This window comes from Leucoraja erinacea, chromosome 24, assembly GCF_028641065.1.
Source record: "Leucoraja erinacea ecotype New England chromosome 24, Leri_hhj_1, whole genome shotgun sequence".
NCBI classification, from domain to species: domain Eukaryota; kingdom Metazoa; phylum Chordata; class Chondrichthyes; order Rajiformes; family Rajidae; genus Leucoraja; species Leucoraja erinaceus.
The window spans coordinates 3,737,856-3,761,036 of NC_073400.1; the positions used below are offsets into that span (position 1 = coordinate 3,737,856).

The 23,181-nt window shown below is 41.9% G+C and overlaps 1 protein-coding gene across 3 annotated transcripts in view; it reads left to right on the top strand.

Moving 5' to 3' along the window:
• The window catches only part of LOC129708578 (lysine-specific demethylase 9-like), a 66,047-nt gene extending 58,560 nt beyond the window's left edge, over nucleotides 1-7,487 (top strand). For 2 of the 3 annotated variants that reach the window (XM_055654391.1, XM_055654393.1), the window contains 5 exons: nucleotides 3,729-3,869; nucleotides 4,714-4,856; nucleotides 4,948-5,115; nucleotides 5,541-5,649; nucleotides 7,074-7,487. In XM_055654391.1, the coding sequence (XP_055510366.1) occupies nucleotides 3,729-3,869; nucleotides 4,714-4,856; nucleotides 4,948-5,115; nucleotides 5,541-5,649; nucleotides 7,074-7,436 (924 nt within the window). In that variant the 3' untranslated portion in view covers nucleotides 7,437-7,487. The remainder of the gene's footprint in view (nucleotides 1-3,728; nucleotides 3,870-4,713; nucleotides 4,857-4,947; nucleotides 5,116-5,540; nucleotides 5,650-7,073) is intronic. The other variant, XM_055654392.1, reaches the window with a different exon arrangement.
• Nucleotides 7,488-23,181: the final 15,694 nt, after the last annotated feature.

Genomic DNA, 23,181 nt, shown 5'->3' on the forward strand with positions numbered 1-23,181 from the left:
AATCTTTGGGTTCGAAGGGAAATTTTCAGCTCAAGACTAGGAGAGAGTTGGGACATTTGTGGGTATAGTGCAGCTATTTTAGAAATCACATTTTCAGAAATAAGAGCAGCAGTAGGAAATCACTGGATTGTCAGTAAAAATCTATTTAGTTCCCTGACATCATCCTAGGGATTATATATGAATATAGAACCGCCATGTGTGATTTGCCATCTCAATTTAAGGACTAATAGGGACAAGAAATGCTGGCATTGTTGACAGCTTCCACATCCAGCAATTGAATTAATAACATGAGGCCCCATTGCATTTGCTCTTTACAGATTCGGCTCCATTTTCCCTTCTGAATCTCATGTTCTTTACCCCTGACAGAAATGAATGATCTCGCTGGAAGTCCTAGATAGTCAGAGTCATACACTGTGGAAACAGGCCTTCGGCCCAACTTGCCCATACCAACCAACATGTCCCAGCTACATGTCCCACTTGTCTGCGTTTGGCCCATATCCCTCAAAACCTGTTTATATCCATGTACTTGTCTGTTTCTTAAACATTGTGATAGTCCCTGCCTCAACTACCTCCTCCGGCAGCTCGTTCCATACACCCACCACCCTCTTTGTGAAAAAGTCACCTGTCAGATTCTTATAAAATCTTTCCCTCTTCACCTTAAACCTCTCGATTCCCCTACTGTGCGCAAGAGACTCTGCATCTACCTGATTTATTCCTCTCGAGATTTTATACACCTCTATAAGATCCCTCTTTGTCCTGCGCTCCAGGGAATTGAGTCCCAGCCTGCTCAACCTCTCCCTATAGCTTAGGCCCTCAAGTCCTGGCAACATCCTTGTTAATCTCTGCACCCTTTCTAACTTAACAATATCTTTCCTATAACTTGGTGTCCAGAACTGAACACAATATTCTAAATGCGGCCTCACCAAGGTCTTGTATAACTGCGACATAACCTACCAACTTTCAAACTTAATACTCTGACAACAGAAGGCTAATGTGCCAAAAGCCTTTTTGACCACCTCGCATACTTCAAAGAACTATATACCTGCACTCCTAGACCCCTGTGTTCTACAACACATCTCAAAGCCCTTCCATTCACTGTGTAGGACCTGCCCACATTGGACTTTCCAAAATGCAACACCTCACATTTCTCTATTAAATTCCAACAATCTGTTAGAATCATGTCTATATTTAATTCTAGTAGTTATCCCTACTGTAAGAAATGTCATTAGATCAGAGGAGGTAAATGAGACAGGGACCACCCGAACATTTAAGAAACAGTTAGAGAGGTGCATGGATGGGACAGGTTTGGAGGGATATGGACCAAACGCGGGCAGGTGGGACTAGTGTAGTTGAGACATGTTGGCTGGTGTGGGCAAGTTGGGCCAAAGGGCCTGTTTTCACACTATATCACTCTATACCTGATCAGAGACTGTGTATGGTGTATTGACTTTACTTAATATTTACGTTGGGCCTTAAAGCCTTGGATCATTGTTTAAGTGGTGGAGCTGCAGGCATTAGACATTTCTTTAAATTCTTCTACCTAGAGTTGGGTACTATAAAGTATTGCTGGTAACTAGTTCAAAATAGTTACAGGCCATTAGGGTAACCTTTTTCAGAAGCACAGCAGTAGAGTTGCTGCCTTATTCTATCTTGATTACGGGTGCCGTCTGTACGTAGTTTGCACGTTCTCCCTGTGACCACGCGGGTTTTCTACAGGTGCTCCGGTTTCCTCCCACATTCCAAAGATGTGCAGGTTTGTAGGTTAATTGGCCTCTGTTAATTGTCCCAAGTGTGCATGACTAGAATCTAGTGTGCAGTTGATCAATGGTCACAGCGGACTTGGTGGGCTGAAGGGCCTGTTTCCTTGCAGTATTGTTAAGCTAAACAATACATGGCATTTAAAAAAATAATAGGAGGCATGGTCCAACTAATTTTGAGTATTAGCTGCTCACCCAGGAACTACTGAAAGGCAATGTCTTTCGTGGCTTTGGAGGGCAGGCATACTGTGCCCTCAGAGGACAAGGATTTGATTCTGTAACTTGGAATTATCCCAGCCCAATAGGTGTAAGTGCTCATCATATTGCCTGTGGCCATCAGCTGTCACGTTTGACAGGCTGGGATGATGGAAGGTAGCAATTCAAAAGCATGACCTTTCCGATCCAGAACAGAATTCGTATTTCAGAGCTATCATGAATTTAAATTTAATTAATGAATTAAAATGGGAAAAATAATAATAATTAATGGCAATTGTATAATGAGCAAACTTACATTAAAAATCCATTGAGGTTCATCAGCAGTCTTTTGAGAAGAGAATAGCACTTTTGAGATCTGCCATTCGAATATCAGCAATGTGGTTGACTCTTAACCGTCCTTTGAAATGACCTATCAAGTCTCTTAGCAATTAAAGATGGGCCATAAATACTGACCTTGCCATTGATGCCTACACACTCTAAGTGATTTGAGAAAAGTGCATCTAAATTGTGTTTTTGGTGAGCAGCCAGTCATTTAAGAGGGATTGATCCTGTTTCAATTTAATTTAAAGTTTAAGGTAATTGGAGTTTTTCTAAATGCAGTATGTTTTCTTGATTTATTGTCTGGATAGTCTGATGCAAAATGTAGTTGTAAATTGGTGAAAAACTAAGCTCTGCATATTTTATAAAGCTGATGCTGTCATAGGAATTAGCATTACTAAAGCGTAAAAATGTGTGTGAATAGTACTGTAGAGATTATAACACAGGCGTGATCTGGAGAGAGCTTTCTGGTTATGGGAACACAAGTCCTTATCATAACAGGAACACCTTAAGGAGAAGAGTTTAATATCTATCAGGCATCACCTTTGTCCTAAATATTTTCATTTTTATGCATCACCTGTTTATAAAACGAGCATTGCTTACCATAGATGTGTTTAATATTGTGCAGATATGTTCACATGTTCAAGGTAATCGATAAAGGAAACATATTTTTTTTGCACATGGATATGATTTTTTTTTTAAATTCAGGAATGAGATGTGCATCATTGACCAGAGTAGTATTTATTGCACGTCCTCAACTGCTCTTGAGAAAATGATCGGATCTGCTGCCTGTCGTACAGACTCTGTACTGTAGAGATTACAGTACAGACCCTGTACTGCGACAATCTGTATTCTAATTTAGCCAAGATGAATTGCCAAAACGAGTGATGAAAACACTTTTAAAAATTACTTTCAAATGATATATACTTAAAAAAATTAAAATCAGCAAAGCTCAAAGCTATGGAAAAGAGGAGAAGAGTGCAACTTAAGGGCCTGTCCCACACGCGACTTTTCCGGCATCCGTCATAGGTCGTTACAGGTTGCCGAAAATGTTCAACAACCCAATCCAGAACAAGGTTCGACTCGTTGGGCGACTACTCACGACCATACAGGCTTCACCCCGCGACATGTCGTCTGTATGATTGTGAGTAGTCTCCTAGTCACCCAAAGAGTCGTAGCGTCTGGTCGCCGCTACGGGTGCCGGCAGTCGCCGAAAAAGTTGCGTATGTGGGACAGGCCCTTAATGGAGATAGATCCTTAGAAAGCAAGCCCAGGCACAGAGTAATTATCTGTGCAGTGTGACTCAATTGAACGGGTGAAGCAGAATTGCCAATCCCAATTGAATGCTAAACAAATGCCTCTATTGTGTAGCTGTCATCTGTGGGCAAATACACCTAATTCCTAGGAATTATTAACTGAATTTCTTTCTCCACCAAGCAGGTTTCACGGACTTACTGTTCTGGCACATACAGAGCGGGCCCAATGAGACAGATCAGCTTGGTGGGAGCAGTGGATGAAGAAGTTGGAGATTACTTCCCAGAGTTTCTTGATATGTTGGAAGAATCTCCATTTTTGAAAGTAAGTTTACTGGGGTAACTTTCATTTTGCTGCAGGATGGTTATTTATTTATTTATTGCGTAGTGCTTTCGGACTCCGAAAATTGTGGTTCATGTCCTAGACCAGAAACCTGAGCCCATATTCTAAGCTGGTATTCCCGTTGTTAGAGTTGACTTTGACGGGGGGGGGGGGGGGGGGGGGGTAAATTAGCTAAACTTGGTGAATCCAATGTTCATACATTTGGTTGTAAGCTACCCAGGCAAAATATGAGGGGCTGTTCCTCCAGTTTGCGAGTGGCTGCACTCTGTCAATGATGGAGGCCCAGGACAGAAAGGTCAGTGTGGGAATTGGAAGGGGAGTTTAGAAGGGGAATGGCTAGCAACTGGGAGATCACTAGGCCTTGGTAGACCGAGTGCCAAGGACAAATGAGAACTTTTGAAACTTGCCAATAGAACAACACACACGGCTGAAAACCACCAGAGAGATGAGAGGTTTCGTTTAGAATAGTGTGAATCATTATGAACTGGAATGCACAACCAAAAAGGTTGGTGGATCGAATTTGGTAGTAACTTTAAAATGGAGCTGGATAAATATTACAAAGTACAAAGTATTTACGTCGCAAGTAACAAATTGAACTCAGCAGATTCATGTAGCTGTTTATGCAATTTTTACAAAATGTGATTTAAAAAACTTTGCAGGACTGAAAGTTCAAATTGACGGCAATAACAATAAAATTGGCCCTAAGGCAACACGGGCTGAGTGGATTGCTTCTGTACTCTTATTCTAAGAAATGTGGCCATTTATTATGCACGTGGGATCCTGAATTGTTCTCAGTCATTTTTTATGGGTGTATCTTCATAACCAGATGACTCTGCCTTGGGGGACACTGTCCAACCTTCAGCTGCACTGCCGGTCGCAGAGTGACGATGGCCCTATCATGTGGGTGAGACCCGGTGAACAGATGATTCCAACTGCAGATATGCCAAAGTCCCCCTTCAAGAGGCGACGGTAGGAATATGCCTGTGGCGTAACAACTTTTGATCATCTTTTCCATGACTCATGGCAAGCTTGGCTTTGACTCCTTTCCATTCTTTCACAGATCAATGAATGAAATCAAGAATCTCCAGTATCTACCTCGGGCCAGTGAACCTCGCGAAATACTCTTTGAAGATAGGACGCGAGCTCATGCAGACCATGTGGGGCAAGGCTTTGATTGGAAGAGCACAGCAGCTGTAGGCGTGCTGAAGGCTGTGCAGTATGGAGAGTGGTAAGAAGATCATGGTTTCCGTCTATTTCTTTCCATTGCAGGTTTAGTCAGCATGTCGGCCATCAAAGTACTTTAATTTTACCTACCATGCTCTCAACAGTGCTATATCAAGTAGCTTCTTTATTAATCAGCTCATTCCTCGTCTTGCTATTCAGGGGAAGATACTGGCCGTGAGTCCTAGCATTGGTCCCTGATAACCCCAGTATTCAGGGTAAAATCTGCTGATGATTGCTACACAAGGGGAGGAATGTGGGCAAATTTCCAGAGGATGTTGTTTGAGTTAAGAGGCAACCATGGCTTCTTATCCGGGAAGCAGAGAAGGCGAAGATGTACAAAATTCAAGGGGATATCTAGGCAAGATGGGAAGAAGGATATAAATTCTTTTGAAATCCCACTTAATAAAACTTGTGTTCCCTTCTTGGCAGGAGTGACCAGATTCGGATAACCAAAGACGTGATATGTTTTCATGCAGAGGACTTTACAGATGTTGTACAACGATTACAGCTGGATCTACACGAGCCACCTGTGTCACAGGTATTATGTTCAACTCTTGCTGCTCCAGAGCTCAGCAGGAGTTCACATGTAGAGTTACTCATGTATCGTGTTGTTCATTGGATGTTTGACTCATTGTGCCATGTTGCAGAGTTTTGTTCCTGAAATCTGACATCCAACTTTTAAACTGATCTGTGGATCTGCGGTACATGGATAGGACAGGTGGAGATTGATATCGCTCACTCCATAACTCCCTTGTCAATTCTTCCCTTCCCTCTCGTACCACCCCCTCCCCGGGCACTTTCCCTTGCAACCGCAAGAGATGCAACACTTGTACCTTTACCTCCCCCCTCGACTCCGTTCAAGGACCCAAGCAGTCGTTCCAGGTGCAACAGAGGTTTACCTGCATCTCCTCCTCAGCCTGAAGAAGGGTTTCAGCCCGAAACGTCGCCTATTTCCTTCACTCCATAGATGCTGCTGCACCCGCTGAGTTTCTCCAGCATTTTTGTGTAACTTCGATCATCCAGCATCTGCAGTTCCTTCTTGAACTCTCCTCCAACCTCATCTATTGCATCCGCTGCTCTAGATGTCAGCAGATCTATATCGGTGAGACCAAGCGGAGGCTGGGCGATCGTTTCTCCGAACACCTCCGCTCGGTCCGCAATAATCAAGCTGACCTCCCGGTGGCTCAGCACTTCAACTCCCCCTCCCACTCCGTCTCCGACCTCTCTGTCCTGGGTCTCCTCCATGGCCACAGCGAGCAGCACCGGAAATTGGAGGAACTGCACCTCATATTCCGCTTGGGGAGTCTGCATCCTGGGGGCATGAACATCGAATTCTCCCAATTTTGTTAGTCCTTGCTATCTCCTCCCCTTCCTCAGTCCCCCTGCTGTCTCCTCCCATCCGCCAGCCTTCGGGCTCCTCCTTTTTCCTCTCTTGTCCCTGCCCCCCCCCCCACCCCCGATCAGTCTGAAGAAGGGTTTCGGCCCGAACCGTTGCCTATTTCCTTCGCTCCATAGATGCTGCTGCACCCGCTGAGTTTCTCCAGCTTTTTTGTGTACCTTGGATAGGGCAGGTTTGGAAGGATATGGACCAAATGCTGGCAAGTGGACTAGTGTAGCTGGGACTTATTGGCCGGTGTGGGCAAGTTGGGCCGCAGGGCCTGTTTCCACCCTCATCATTCATCTTCGTTATCCAATTTAAAAACTCCCACCAAATTTGTGAGACAAATCTCTCCCGCACAAAACCTCACACTTTATCTGTGGTTTTCTAAATGAGAGTAAATTCTGTGCAAAAGATTCTTCAGTCATTTCCCTACTACTGAGATAAGGCTCACCAGCCAATAATGGGGTTGAATGACAATGTCTAATGAATGGAGTAGGTGTAAGCTGCTTTGCCCCAAATACCTCTGAGCCAGTGTCATTTACAGCAAGGCCAATATACTAAACTGATTTCTTTCTTTTCAGTGTGTGCAATGGGTGGATGAAGCAAAGCTCAACCAATTACGGAGAGAGGGCATCCGCTACTCCAAAATCCAGCTCTCAGACAACGACATTTATTTTATTCCTCGAAATGTCATTCACCAGTTCAAAACTGTGTCTGCTGTTTGCAGCCTAGCGTGGCATATACGCCTGAAGAGTTACCACCAGGAGGAGACAAAAACAGAACCAAACACAGACTCTGACATTGCCACTAAAGAAATGAAGACAGAAACTGATGCGAGTTGTTCAGTTGATATGGCAGTGGCGCCTGAAGTCCAAGCCAAGTTGCCTGTAATACAGGAACATCACAGTCATCACCCCCAAGATCAGCAAAATTTTCCACAATAACGTGTGTATATACTCGACTTTTTAAATAAATATTTTTTCTTTCTTTTTAAACAGGGATGTGAAGTTTTAGTTTTATAAGTTAGCTGGGATTCAAATTTTAGTGAAGAAATCGTGCCGTGCTTAAAGTGTATCCCTTGAATTGCAGTGACATTAAAATGCACTCAGCCCCTGTTTACACAGATTGTCAGGTCACTCACGGCTAGGATTTTAGCTCTTTTAATCTGTTTCCGGTACAGTCCTGAAAAGGCAATGGTCTTTTGAACGTGCACTTCATTTCAGAGAGATGTGTATCTGGCACGATAAAACCAACATAATTGAAGGATTCCATTCTTTATCTTCAGAATAGAGCGTGCATAATGAAGACTTGCCACTCTGCTGTTTTGCATCTTTCTGGCAACCCAGAGAATTCATCTGTGGATGAAAAACCACGTGAGGATTTCCTAGTCTTCACTAATTTCTTTGAAGCAGGAAAAAATCTTTGCCTCCTCTGCGTCCCTTCATGGTTTCAGTCCCACGCCAATGTAATTAACCCTTAACTGCCCCTTGAATTGACCTAGGTAACCAGTGAATTTGCAAAAGTAGGAGATGGTGTTTGAGCAGGAGTAATAGATTTCAGGTTCTGCCACAAACTGAAAACGAACATCTAAAAATCTTGTAACAAAAACAAAACACTAGCCATGGGCTGTGTGAAATATTTGATTAGTAATTGTCCAACAAAACAGACTTCCAATTGGGTAGAAATTGTAAAGTACCACAAAAGCGGGTAGCTGGTCGATGTCAATGTTTAAACCTTATGCAAAACTAAGCCATCCTTAATTACTGCATCTGATTTTGCCAACATATACCAGTCTTTTTATGCATGATGCCTCCATGAAATGCATGTGCTCTTTGCACTCACCTCTCCAATGGTGTTGATGCCTGCAAGTCTAAAGGCATCCCCTTGACCATAGTATTTTTAAATACTGTTTGAGGTCAGTATGCACACACACATTTTCCCCAGCTTTGAATACTGAGGGATTGGTTGCTACTAAGAGGCTGGTTCTGAAAGTCGTTACAATTTCAACATTGTCCCAAACTCCTGTTGGAATTCATTGCTGATATTCATGAGTTATTTAGTATGACTACTGAGATACTGCTTTCACTTGACACCTTATGTCCAGGTCAGTGATGGCCTCGGCTGTGAGGTCCGCTTTCCCAAAATTTCCCACTGTTACGTTGCTGGCGTTGAGTTCCATTCGCCTTTTGCCTTTTGAGTTGAAGTATGCGATTTAGTCAATCACTGTACTCCAACTTAAGGCATACATCTTTGAAATGCTTCCCTGTGAATTTGGCAGAATAACATTGAATTTATCTAATAAGACTGCCTGGGAAAGGAAGGAAGGATGGATATTTTCTGCCAGTTGCTGTTTGATCATGTTGCTTATGTCCTTCAGCCACAAAGTCCTGAATTAATATTTTTAATCGTTCTCATGAAGTACAGGGTCACAGCTGTTAAAATGAGAAAGGACTTCCACCCCAATCTAAGTTAAGTCACTAAAAAAATACTCAAGGTCTCCCCATCACGGTTTTGTTTTTTTAATTAATTTCTCAACCAGGAACTTTTCAGTTGAAGTAATGCAATAAGTTTCTGTAACACTTTTGGGAAGAGGCAAATTTGCAGCAGTCAACTTAAAAACTACCCAAGTAACATTGACTTCTCTAACTTCAGATAGTCCTTGCTTTCTCTCTCCATCCCCTCCCCCTTCCTAGTTCTCCCACCAGTCTTTCTGTCCCCGCCTACATTATATCTTTGTCCCGCACCCTCCCCTGACATCAGTCTGAAGAAGGGTCTCGACCCGAAATGTCACCCATTCCTTCTCTCCAGAGTTGCTGCCTGTCCCGCTGAGTTACCCCAGCATTTTGTGTCTACCTTAAATATTCTTAAATCTTAACCAGGATGATCAAACATAGTGCTGGACATTTCTACCTTGTATAAAGGTTCTGACTGTCTACCCTCTCCATGCCACTCATATTTTTATATAATTCTATCAGTCTCCCTTCAACTGTTGACAACCAATCGAAATATACCCAACTTCTCTTTGTATCTGAAATCTTCTAATCCAGGCAACATTCTGGTGAACCTCCTCTGCAATCTCCCCAAAGCCTCCACATCCTTCCTGTAATGGGACGACCAGAACCACAAGCAATACTGTAAAAGCAGCCTAACCAGTCCTGCGTCATGACTTCCCGACTCTTATACTCAATGCACCTGGCAATGAAGGCAAGCATACCCTGCACCTCCTTTACTGTCCTGCCTACTTCTGCTGCCACCTTTAGTGAGCTATGAACTTGGACTCCAAGATCCATTTGCACATCAATGGTGTTAAGGGTCTTGTCATTAGCCGTAGCAGAATGTGCTTCTTCTAATTGGATGGTGCAAATCTAAGGCCATGAGAAAGCTGTTAGGTCTCAGAGGTAGTATTTGAAAGAAATGGTTGGTAGATATTTGTGTTTGGCAAAGATTGTAAGGATTAGGGAAGATAAGTGGAATTAAGATCCAAATTGGATGTGATCAGATTGAACGGTAGAACAGGCTCCAGAGGTTGAATAGTCCAATGCTCATCTTATTTCCTTCTCTAACTTGCTCTTTGCCAGGCCTCTGATAACAGGAATTACCAGTTCACCTTTTGATCCGTTGCATGATGCAAAGTTGAAGTAGTTGCTGAATAGCGGTAGAATTGCTGCCTTACAGCACCACCCGAGTTCCATCCTGACTACAGAGTTTGTACTTTCTCCCCGTGACCTGCATGGGTTTTCTCTGGGATCTACGGTTTCCACACTCCAAAGTAGTACGTTTGCTAATTGGCTTGGTATAAATGTAACTTGTCCCTAGTGTTTAGGATTGTGTTAGTGTACGGGGATCGCTGATCAGCGCAGACTCTGTGCGCTGAAGGGCCTGTTTCCACGCTGTATCTCTTAACTAAATTAAAACAAAACTAATTACAACAATAAGTTCTTATTAGTCTGCAATAGACTCCAATAAAATGTGAGGAAAAAAGCTTTGGTGCAAAACATAGAGAGTCATATCTCATCTTCGACAACTAACTTACTTAGCGTGTAATTTTAATATTGGCTAATCATTGCTTACTCTATCTCAATACAGTCCTGTATTAAATTGCTAGCCAGCTGGCTATTTTTACATCAGAATAAACCTTCCTCTAATTCAACCTCAGTAGCATATTGAGAATGATGGCCATTTCAGGAAAATAAATCATTCTTGTTACATTTTGTCCAGCTGCAATTTAGTTTAGTTTTGCAGTAATCTGATGCTAAACTGACTTGGCTTTTGCAATGTGTAGTAAATGTCCTAAGAACAGTATGCATTTGATCCAGAAGAATCAACTGAGTAATGTTGGGCATATGAGCCCAATGCCTGAAAGTACAAGGAAACTCATTGTGTTAATTGTTGCATTTAATTTTCTGAACTGCCTGCCCCTAAGTGCAAGTCATACACTGTGGTCACTGTCCAGCAGCAATCACTGATTGGAGCTAATTGACAGAAAGCGTAATATAGAATTTATTTTTAATCTCTCCTGAGAGTAATATCCACTCAGAATTGAAAGAAAATGCATGGATTTGTTTCCCCATCTTGCTGATTGAAAGGGCCAATCCCAGGGAGACACATAGGGTTAACGTAAGTGATCTGGAATGCACTGCCACAGATTGCTGATCCAGTTTAACCAAACTTGTTTTCAAAAGGTAAATAGGAGGATTACTTGAAGTGGAACATTTCCTCGTCCTTCCTTTTCCACTAAGCCAAGACAAGCATGAGCGGTCAAAAGGTGGACACCTATGCTATATGATTACAATACAAGTTTGTCTTTTCACCGTGCCTTAGTTTGTTTCGTTGATCTGTGTGCTCCTTCTGTGTCAGAGACAATGAAAGTGGGATCAGGAAGCCAGTCTGATGCAGAGGAAATTACATGGCACAATGGCTCAAAGTGCTTTGAATTCAGAAATGTATTGCATCATTTGAATTTGGTTGAATCCCAAGTGTTGCCTCGGTGTGATGAAGAAATTTGGAGTAGACTAGTGCTGCATTTTAAAATGACATGACAATACCCAACTTACACTGATACTCAGTGGGCAGCTGAAGTGAGGATAGGCTCGTACAGGTCCACTGCAGCTCAAAAACACTCAACAGGGACAGCCATTTGAACGGCCATTTGCGAGTTCTCATCGGCTGTGGGGCTGGGACCTTGGTTGGCAGCCACATTTCCCACTTGCGAGCTGCCTATGTTACATCATGACCCTTATATAACCTTGAGTTGAGATGATTAAGGGATCTAATCAAGGTGCTTAAATTGATGAATAGGTTCAATAGATCAGAGAAATTTACATCTTGTTTGGGAATTCAGAGCAAAGGGGTGTGATTTTAAACTATTTTGTCTCAGGAAGTGAAATTCTGCATCTCTGTGCAAACTCAGTATGTTCACCCAGAACCAGCATGGTTGTGGATATGGAGGGCCAGGTTAACTTCTTGGACTGAGATGCATTGAATTTTAAGTAAGAATGATAGGAGTTGAACTGGAGCCTAGATATAAGATATATGAGGGATTGAGTGGCCACCACTGTTCAGACTCAGTTTGGTATGGAAGCATTTTAACATTGACAAGAGTTGTAATGTTCTGGGGGTATGTAGGAAAATCACTGATGTATCATTCTTTAAACCAATTCAACAAAAATGCCCAGACTTAAGAAAATGTCAGTGTTTGTGGGACAGGTTTTGTGCATGGTATGAAACTGGCTCCATGTACTCTGCACTTTGGACACTGAGTGGCACCACTGTGACATGTATGCACTGTGGTATGTTCTGCCTTGGTATTCCCTCCCTGGCAATCTTTTGCATAATATCCCCAGTTAGATCATAGGTACAAAATCAGGGCATTTGCCCCTTTGTATCTTTTTCCAGCCCAAATGACTACCCAAGTGTGGTACCTTGGGCTTGTTGTCCCATCTTTATACGATGGAGATGTTGAATGCCAATGCTGGCCTTCTTCCTGCTTGGATTGTTTTTTCCTATAGATTTGTCCAGTTCCTTTAGTTCAGTTGGCTATCCCCGCATGGCTATCTCACTGCTTTCATCAATTAATTTCTACTTCGACATCAATTTTCTAATGAGCCAACACACAGCTTTCTTCAGCCAATTCTATATCTGTTCCAGTTCCAGTCATATGTTCCCCTTAATACTGAGACATCAACAAAAGCTGAATAGATGGGAACATTGTTTTTTTAAAGAATCTATATAATGCAATGTGCAATCAAGTGATATCTGTGTAAACAGGGTTCCTGAGCTACAAGCACTTGTTAACACAATGGACAACCTTTATATTGAAAAATAATTTTATCCTCCAGACACGGGATGGGGGAGGTGTGGGGGCTGGGGTAGAAATTCCACAAACTCATTCTGTTGTCTTGTCCTGAGATTTTTAGAGCTTACATTTCCGTTGTTCAGAGTAAAACTTGCTTCCCAGGCACTTGTATTTTTTATTCACTGTAGTGTATTTGTAATTTTTTATCCATTTATAATCGTAAGCTGTTTTCAAAGGAAAAATGGCTCCTTTAAGATATTGTAATATTGTACCTAGCAGGAGAATTCTTTCAGGTTTATCTTACTTTACCAATAGTCAGCATTATTGAAATGCTTCAGTGTATCAAGCAGTAATTTATGAAGACGTTTACTTTATTTTTGAACATTTCTATCAGTGTAGCAGAGTTAATGCCCAGAAGGGGATTGTATTTTTCTATTTCTGTTAAGTATATTTACATTAATGTAAACTTTTCAGCCAATCTGCATGCATTATTGATATCATTGGCTTATAAATCTTCACAGTACTGTGACATGGTGCCACACTCCAAGTGTGCATATCCTGTCATCAGATATCTGCACAATCAAGCTGCAAGTGTGGTCAATCATTCTTGGGGTCAGTGCACTCATCCATTCTTGTAGTTGATCCATTGCTGTGCTTTGTGTGTTTGTCCATTCTGGGAGGTCATTGGACTGTCAAATCAGGTACATCTCTCATTTTAGACTTTTGCTTCAGAAAGAGGGTGGTGTAACATAGACTGTAGCATATTGATTGATGGTCACTCAAGTCAGTCATTGACTTCAATCTGTTAATCTGAGCTCTCCCTACCTAAGATAAATATTTTGATTTATGTCCATTCCTCTGCACTGCAACAATATTAACTGCAGACCAGTTACAGAGACGTCCATGTCAGGAGGGTGGGGAGAGGTCTGCAGTTGAGCAGGTGTCGTTAAAAACGTGATGAATTTTAAATACTTGCAATAATAGATCAAGACTGTCAGAATATCTGTCACCACATAACATGAAACACAAGAAGGCAAGTCCACCAATGGTGAAGCGCATCAAACCTATTCGTTGAGTATTTATGTGGCAATGGATCTACATTCTCACCATTTTGGGGGTAAAGGAGTTTGTCCTGAATTTCATTGCTGAATAACAGTTGGTACAACACAATGCCAGAGTTTGATCCTGTCTGTGGACCCACATTCTTCCAGTGGCCTCATTGTTTTCTTCCACATCCCAAAGAAATGCAGGTCTGTAGGTTAACTGGTTACTGTGAGTGTCCCCTAGTGTGTGAGGAATGGATTAGAATGGGAGCTGGTATAGAACTAGGATAAACAGATGATTAATAGTCTGAGGGTCAATGGTCCTGTTTTCATCCTGTATATTTAAACTTACCACTGTATGTGGCCTAAATTTAAATAGCCTACAAGGAAATATCCTAATCACAATTTTCATAATCACAATGTTTCACAGAAAGTCTTCTGATTGTGTTGCTAGTCTCTTCATTTCAGTTAGGTCTGTGATGATGGTCTGGGTTGTGGGATGGCAATAGAAAGAATCATCATAGCCTCCTAGGCCTTTGATGTCCAGCGCTATTTGCTGGAAATAAGTGACGTGAAGAACACAATCAATATCTATGAAGATGGAATGATTCCTTGGTCGATCCACTGGAAAGTGGAAAATGGTATAAAGAACATTTGTCATTTCTTGGAATAAACAGAACAGATAAGCCACTAAGTTTCTTTTGATGCATCAGCTGACTTCCATTCTCTACTCACCCTGTACAAATCAAAATTAAAGGGATATACGCAGTCCGTGTTAACTGGTTGACATTGGACTCTGATTATTGTGCACAGACAGCCACGTCCACACACAAACACGTATGAATCTGTATAATCAGCGGTCCACTGCGGAAACTGTTCATACGTACCTCACTTGCAAATAAAATTTCAGATTGGCATTTGCTTGGGAAGTAAGTTTTGCTTTGGCCTTAGTTCCACCACAAATCCTATAAATTCAAGTCTTTCCGGAGGGTGTAATAACTTTTTAATGATGCGGAGTGTGAGCAGATGGTACATTTTAAGATAAATAAATCTCTACGTGATATTAATCTTTTGCGCAGTGAATTTCTTTAGTTCCACTATATGAAGCATGTTTTAACCTTTTAAAATGTTGCTTTGTAAGATTTTAAATTTCAGCGTGCAGATGGAATACATAGAAAATTTCTTTGAAGTATTTTTTTAAATAAACTGGAAAAAGTTCTGAAGTTGTCATTCATTGGTGTTATTTGTGTTACTTAGAAATTAGCACACACACAATGGGCCATTTAACCCTACTAATCTTCTGATTAGTGTTCTTCAGAGTATGAGACTATTGTTCTGTTTAATTTTATCAGAATGTCCTTGCATTCCCATCTCCCTTGTAATTATTTAGCTTGCATCTCGTGCCGAGTTGAACGGGATGCCATAGGGGATGATAGACACAAAAAGCTGGAGTATCTCAGCGGGTCAGACAGCATCTCGAGGGGAAAGGAATAGGTGATGTTTCAGGTTGAGACCCTCCAAGCTTGCCAGAGGAGATGGTTGAGGCAGGCACAAACACCACGTTTAAAATAATTTGGACAGGTACATGGATAGGAAAGGTTTGGAGGGATATGTGCCAAATGCAGGCAAAGGGGACTAGCATAGATAGGTATTTTGGTTGACATGTATGAATTGGTCTGAAAGACCCGTTTCCATCCTGTATAACTGAATCTTTGCCAGTCTCTTCTGTGGCAATGGGTTCCACGTTCTCAGCAGTAAGTTTGGATTTACCAGTAAGTATTTTTAACATGACTCCTTGCCTTTCATCTCTTCCACCAGCGATTCAGTATTCCAGGATCGTAGAATATTAACTCAAAAGGCTGCTCCACCCATCTAGCCTGTGTTGTCTTATCCAGTTAGTCCTACATACTACTTGTACCACGTATGCCTGAAAGGTGATTTTTTTTCTCCCTCTAAATATTTATCCAATTCTCTTTTTAAGGCTCCCATTGATTCTCTGTCCATCAACCCCATCATGCTGGACTTCCCAAAATGTAATTACATTGCCATTTTAAAGTTTTCATTGGTATCATCACTTACTTTAGTTTATTGTCACGTGAACCGAGGTACGGTGAAAAGCTTTTTGTTACGAGCTTACCAGCGGAAAGACAATACATGATTACAGTTGAGCCTTCTTCAGTCTGAAGAAGGGTCTCGACCCGAAACGTCACCCATTCCTTCTCTCCAGAGGTGCAGACTCACCCGCTGAGTTATTCCAGCATTTTGTGTCTACCTTCGATTTGAACCAGCATCTGCAGTTCTTTCTTGCACATTACAATCGAGCTGTTTGGTGTACAGATGCATGATAAAAGGTATAACATTTAGTGTGAAATAAAACCAGTAAGGTCCAATCACAGATATAGTTCAAGGGTCTCCAATAAGGTAGATAGTAGTTCAGGACTGCTTTTACCCATCTGGTTATTGACCTTTAGCCATTGGACCAGTTTCTCCTTAACTAAACCCATCAGGATTTTAAACATAATGTAATGAATGTTCTCATAGGCTATTTCACAATCTGTTCAAAGCTTCTATGATCTTCCTGTCTAGTGCCAAGAAGGAGACACCACTTAAGCTTAACTAACTGTTACTTAATATAGATTTAACAAAGCTTACTGTTGGTACGCAGGAACGTTGTTTAATTTATCTTCCTGCTTTCACAAAGCATCTCCCCCTTTCCCAATCGGCCACCTAGATAATAATCTGCTTTCCCGTTTTTGCCACACCTGGATAATAACCTCACATTTATCCACATTAAACTTTGGAGTACTGAGCCTTGCGGTACCCCACTAGTCACTGCCTGCCATTGTGGAAAGGACCCGTTTACTCCACTCTTTGCTCCTGTTTGCCAGCCAGGCCTATCCACTGTGCTTTAAGAAGTTGGTATACTAATCCTTATGTGGGACCCTTGTCGAAAGCCTTCTTGAAGTGATAACAACCTGGTCTCTGTTCTTGAACCTCATTTAAAACTATCATTTAGTTTGTTATTTTCTCTCATTGTACCAGAATATATCAGCTCACATTTTGCTGCATGTGAACATCATCTGCTGTGAAACGCCAGTTTCCCCACTTTCAACAGCCCATGACGTTTGCTGTCTGGGAACTACTCCAGAATTTAAAAGTCTTTGAAAATATCTAATGCATCACTATTTGGTTAGTACTATTTATCTACCCTTACATCCATTCTTGTGCAATCTGCTAAATTTCAAAATGACCCCTTGCTATTTCCGGCAAATCTGAACAGTGCTTGGGGTGGTTATACATGCTGCAAGGGTGTATAAAATAGCTTTAAAGTGGTCAATGGCAGTTTTCTAATAGAAAGTTAGGCAGTTAGCTTTTCATGGCAGAATATCTTCTTTTAAAAGAGCAATTAAGTCTTTACATGCCTTAAAATACATTTAGACTGATTACCCATCATCAGGTTACAACTGATTGTATACCAAGGTACAGGGGGCTAACCAGCCAGCAGAAAGAAAATACATGATTAAAATCATGCCATTCACAGTGCACATGATAAGGGAATAACATTTAGTGTAAAATAAAGTCCGATCAAAGATAGTCCGAGGGCCCCCAATCAGATAGCTAGTAGTTCAGGACTGCTCTCTGGTTGCAGTAGGATGATTTAGTCGCCTGTTATCACCTGGGAAGAAACTGTCCCTGAATCTGGAAGTGTGCGTTTTCACACTTCTATACCTTTTGCCCGATGAGACAAGAGGAAGTGGCCAGGGTGTGACTCGTCCTTGATTACGCTGCTGGCATAATATGTTAATATGGAAGGGAGATGGTTTGTGTGACGGTCTGGGCTGCGTCCACAATTCGCTGCAATTTCTTGCGGCCAAGTTGTGATGCATCCTGATAAAATGCTTTCTACTTTTGGCACATCTGTAGACTTTGGTGAGAATTGTTGGGGTCATGCCGAACTTCCTAAGCCTTCTTAGGAAATAGAGGCGTTGGTGTCTGTCATTCTATCTCCTTCCCCCTCACACTGCACTCCATTCATGCTGCTTCTCCCTGCTATATCCCTCACACCTGTCTTTGTGTTTCCACTCCCAGTCTCCATAGAGTAAATCGTTACCCACTTTCTTCCCTCCCCCTCACACTCCCATTTCAGACATCTTTGCTCTTCTAGTAACAGGATTGAAACCGTATGCAATTACAGAAATCTTCAAGTGTCCGAACGTTTATTGTTTCATTACATCATGACTTTAAACTGGTATCAAAGAAGGATAGGCCTGTACTATGTGTCTTTCACCTCCCCTATAGGATAAAACAAACGACAGTGGGATCGCTGGAGTTGCAGACAGTGAGGAAGACGATGGGATATAATCAACTGCACAAATGACAGATGGAGTTAAATCCGAGAAATGTGTGGTTGAAGGCCACTTGGGGAGGTTGAATGTGAGGGGAAATATGCAGTTAATGGAAAGACCCTTAATGGCATTGATGTACAGAGGGATCTTGCAGTCCATATCCATAACTCCCCGAAAGTGGCAACATAAGTAGATAAAGGGGTAAAGAAGGCATATGGTGTGAGTTGGTCTTGGCATCATGTTTGGCATGGACATTGTGGGCCAAAGAGCCCGTTCCTGTATTGTACTGTTCTATGATCTACGAACAGCTAATGGAGTGCTTCTGAAACGTGGTTACTGTTACAAAGCACTGTAGTTAAATACACCATAGTACAATGATTGACAAATGTTCAACACACTGCTGATGCATTGCCCCGGTGGCAATTCTCTTAATGTTGCTTAATACTAATTACCTCTAACTCAATTTTTTAGACCTAAATTCAGGATGCATAATTTAATTTTAATGATCTGATTTAAATTCTTACCTGCATGTCTGCCTGCTTAAATGCATGCAATGGAACTTGAACTGAGCATCACCTGAGGTAACAGTAATCTGCCTGGCCAATCTTGTGCCTATCACCTCCCTGAGAATTGAACAGATAGAAAATGAGCAATTAGCTAATTGACATCAGGCTGGATGTAAAGTTGAATGTGACCAAGTCATCTAACTCAGATGTAATTGGATTTATGGACAATCAGTGACTATAAATCTAGGTTAGTTTCCCAGTGTGTGCAATAGTTTGGCAATTGACATTGAAATAAGAATAAGAGCAAATGGATTGCCCGGTGCCATTACTGGAAAGCAGCATGAGTCTGCATTTGAGCTCAAAAACATTTCCCAAGAATTAATGATTGCAACTGAGCTCTGCACTCTGCTTCCTATTTGCATAAAATTATGTTAAATGTGTATCAAATGGCTGGACCACAGTTGGAGTACTTTTCTGATTGTTGTTTCATTAAAAAAAAAGGATACAGTGACAGGAGATAATGCCAAAATGATTTGTAAGGGTGATATCAGAACGGCAAGGTTATGCTTAATTGGAAAGGACAAATGTCTGCGTCTCTTGCGAAGAAAAGGCTGAGGAATGACCTAATAAAGATTTTTTATATTAATATAAAGGAATGGACAACCTTTCCACGTCTGGGAAAGAGCAAATTTAAAATCCATTAATAAAGATCGATACCAAGAAATAAAACATCGGCATCCATAGAAAACACCTCTGGCTGACCTCTACCTCCATGGGATTTGTTAACACAGGGAGTCGTTGATGCAAAAAGTGCACTGAAGGGAAAGCAGAAAATAAAAATAATACAGGTGTCGTAAATGTAACAACTGAAAAGGTTGGAAATATCAGACTTCCAGAAACAGAGGTGGAAGAATCTTTGTCAGAACTCAGGGAAAGCCGGTTGGGCATGTCAGAGAAAGGTTGTGTCATACAAACTTGATCATGTTTTTTGAGGTGGTGACAAAGTTAATCGATGAGGGTACTGTAGTGGATGTTGTCTACATGGATTTTAGTCAGGCATTTGATAAGATCGCCCATGGTAGGCTGAGCCAGAAGATTAAGATGCACAGGATTAATAGTGACTAGGTCATATGGATTTGGAGCTGGTTTACTGATAGATGACAGAGGGTTGTGATGAAAGGACAATGATCGGGCTGGAGTTTTGTGACCAGTGGAGTTGTGCAAGGATATGTGTTGGGACTGCTGCTGTTTGAATGAATGAATAAGTTTATTGGCCAAGTATGTTCACATACAAGGAATTTGCCTTGGTGCTCTACTCACAAGTGACAATTAAAAATGACACATAAAACATTAAACATTAATAATAAAACACCAGAACCAACAAAATACCAGATCAAAGAGAGGCTACAGATTTTTGGCTGTTGAATAGAGCAACTGCTCGTGGATAAAAACTGTTTTGATGTCTGGCTGTGGCAGCTTTGACAGTCCGGAGTCGCCTTCCAGAGGGAAGTGATTCAAATAGTTTGTGGCCAGGGTGAGAGAGGTCAGAGATGATCTTGCCCGCTCGCTTCCTGGCCCTTGCAGTGTACAGTTCATCAATGGAGGGAAGGTTGCAGCCAATAACCTTCTCAGCTGATCGGCAGATTCGCTTGCAGCCTCAGTGTGTCGTGCTTGGTGGCTGAGCCAAACCAGACCATGATGGAGAAGGTGAGGACAGACTCCACGATGGCCGTGTAGAATTGGACCATCATTGCCTGTGGCAGATTGTGCTTCCTCAGCTGCCGAAGGAAGTACATCCTCTGTTGTGCCTTTTTGACTGTGGAGTCGATGGTGGCCCCCCACTTAAGGTCCTTGGAGATGATGGTTCCCAGGAACTTAAAAGACTCCACAGATGTGACTGTGGTGTTGTTTATGGTGAGTGGGGTGAAGGGAGGGGGAGCTCTCCTAAAGTCCACAGTCAATTCCACCGTCTTAAGAGCATTGAGCTCCAGGTTGTTGGGATGGCACCAGGACGCCAGCTGTGTCACTTCCTGTCTGTAGGCAGATTCCTCCACATTCTGGATCAGTCCAATCAGGGTTGTGTCATCCGCAAACTTGAGAAGCTTGACAGAGGAGTCTGTGGAAGTGCAGTCGTTGGTGTAGAGAGAGGAGAGGGGAGAATACGCAGCCTTGCGGTGCTCCTATGCTGAGGGTCTGCGGGTCCGAGATGTGCTTTCCCAGCCTCACATGCTGCTTCCTGTCTGTCAGGAAGTTGGTGATCCACTGACAAAGGGGTTCAGGCACAGTCAACTTGGAGAGTTTGGAGTGTAGTAGCTTTGGCTCAATGGTGTTGAATGCAGAGCTAAAATCAACAAAGAAATAAATTACTTGGACATCCATTGCCTTATAGACTATTGTGTGCAGTTCTGGTCCTTGTAGAAATGATGTAATTGGGAAGTGTGCAGTCAAGATTTGCCACGATGTTGCTTGATTTAGACTGGGGGAGATTAGATGGGCTGGGTTTGGTTCCCTTGGAGTGGAGGAGGCTGGTAGAAGTAGACAAAACTGAGGGATTAAGTAGTGGGGGAGAAAGAAGTACAAAATGTAGGGCAGAAAGAAGGAAAAGACAATAAACAGAGAATAAGAGAGGGTGGGTTTCTTAAATGTGTATATTTTAATGCTAGGAGCATTGTAAGAAAGGTGGATGAACTTAGAGCCTGGATTGACACCTGGAAGTATGATGTTGTGGCGATCAGATAAACATGGTTGCAGGAGGGCTGTGATTGGAAACTAAATATTCCAGGATTTCGTTGCTTCAGGTGTGATAGAATTGGAGGGGCAAGAGGTGGAGGTGTTGCATTGCTTATCAGGGAAGATATTACAGCAGTGCTTTGGCAGGATAGATTAGAGGGCTCGTCTACGGAGGCTATTTGGGTGGAACTGAGAAATGGGAAACGGGTAGCAACACTTATAGGGGTGTATTATAGATCGCCAAATGGGGAGCGAGAATTGGAAGAGCAAATATGTAAGGAGATCGCAGGTATTAATAGTAAGCACAAGGTAGTGATTGTGGGAGATTTCAATTTTCCACACATAGACTGGGAAACACATTCTGTAAATGGGCTGGATGGTTTGGAGTTTGTAAAATGTGTGCAGGATAGTTTTTTGCAGCAATACATAGAAGTACCTACTAGAGAAGGGGCAGTGCTGGACCTCCTGTTAAGAAATGAGACGGGTCAGGTGGCAGAGGTATGCGTTGGGGAACAGTTCGGGTCCAGTGATCACAATACCATTAGTTTCAATATAATTATGGAGAGGGTCAGAACTGGACCTGGGGTTGAGATTTTGATTGGAGAAAGGCTAACTTTGAGGAGATGCGAAAGGGTTTAAAAGGAGTGAATTGGGACATTTTGTTTTATGGGAATGATGTGGAAGAGAAATGGAGGACATTTAAAGGTGAAATTTTAAGAGTACAGAATCTTTATGTCCCTGTTCGGTTGAAAGGAAATAGTAAAAATTGGAAAGAGCCATGGTTTTCAAGGGAAATTGAACACTTGGTTCGGAAAAAGAGAGAGATCTACAATAATTATAGGCAGCATGGAGTAAATGAGGTGCTTGAGGAGTATAAAGAATGTAAAAAGAATCTTAAGAAAGAAATTAGAAAAGGTAAAAGAAGATATGAGGTTGCTTTGGCAAGTAAGGTGAAAGTAAATCCAAAGGGTTTCTACAGCTATATTAATAGCAAAAGGATAACGAGGGATAAAATTGGCCCATTAGAGAGTCAGAGTGGACAGCTATCTGCAGAGCCAAAAGAGATGGGGGAGATATTGAACAATTTATTTGCTTCGGTATTCACCAAGGAGAAGGATATTGAATTATGTGAGGTAAGGGAAACAAGTAGATTAGCTATGGAAACTATGAGATTCAAAGAAAAAGAAGTACTGATACTTTTGAAAAATATAAAAGTGGATAAGTCTCCAGGTCCTGACAGGATATTCCCTAGGACATTGAGGGACGTTAGTGTAGAAATAGCAGGGGCTATGACAGAAATATTTCAAATGTCATTAGGAACGGGAATAGTGCCGGAGGATTGGCGTACTGCGCATGTTGTTCCATTGTTTAAAAAAGGTTCTAAGAGTAAACCTAGCAATTATAGACCTGTTAGTTTGACGTCAGTGGTGGGCAAATTAATGGAAAGGATACTTAAAGATAATATATATAAGCATCTGGATAAACAGGGTCTGATTAAGAACAGTCAACATGGATTTGTGCCTGCAAGGTCATGTTTGACTAATCTTCTTGAATTTTTTGAAGAGGTTACTCAGGAAATTGATGAGGGTAAAGCAGTGGATGTTGTATATATGGACTTCAGTAAGGCCTTTGACAATGTTCCTCATGGAAGGTTGGTTAAGAAGGTTCAATTGTTGGGTATTAATGGTGGAGTAGCAAGATGGATTCAACAGTGGCTGAATCGGAGATGCCAGAGAGTAATGGTGGATGGCTGTTTGTCAGGTTGGAGG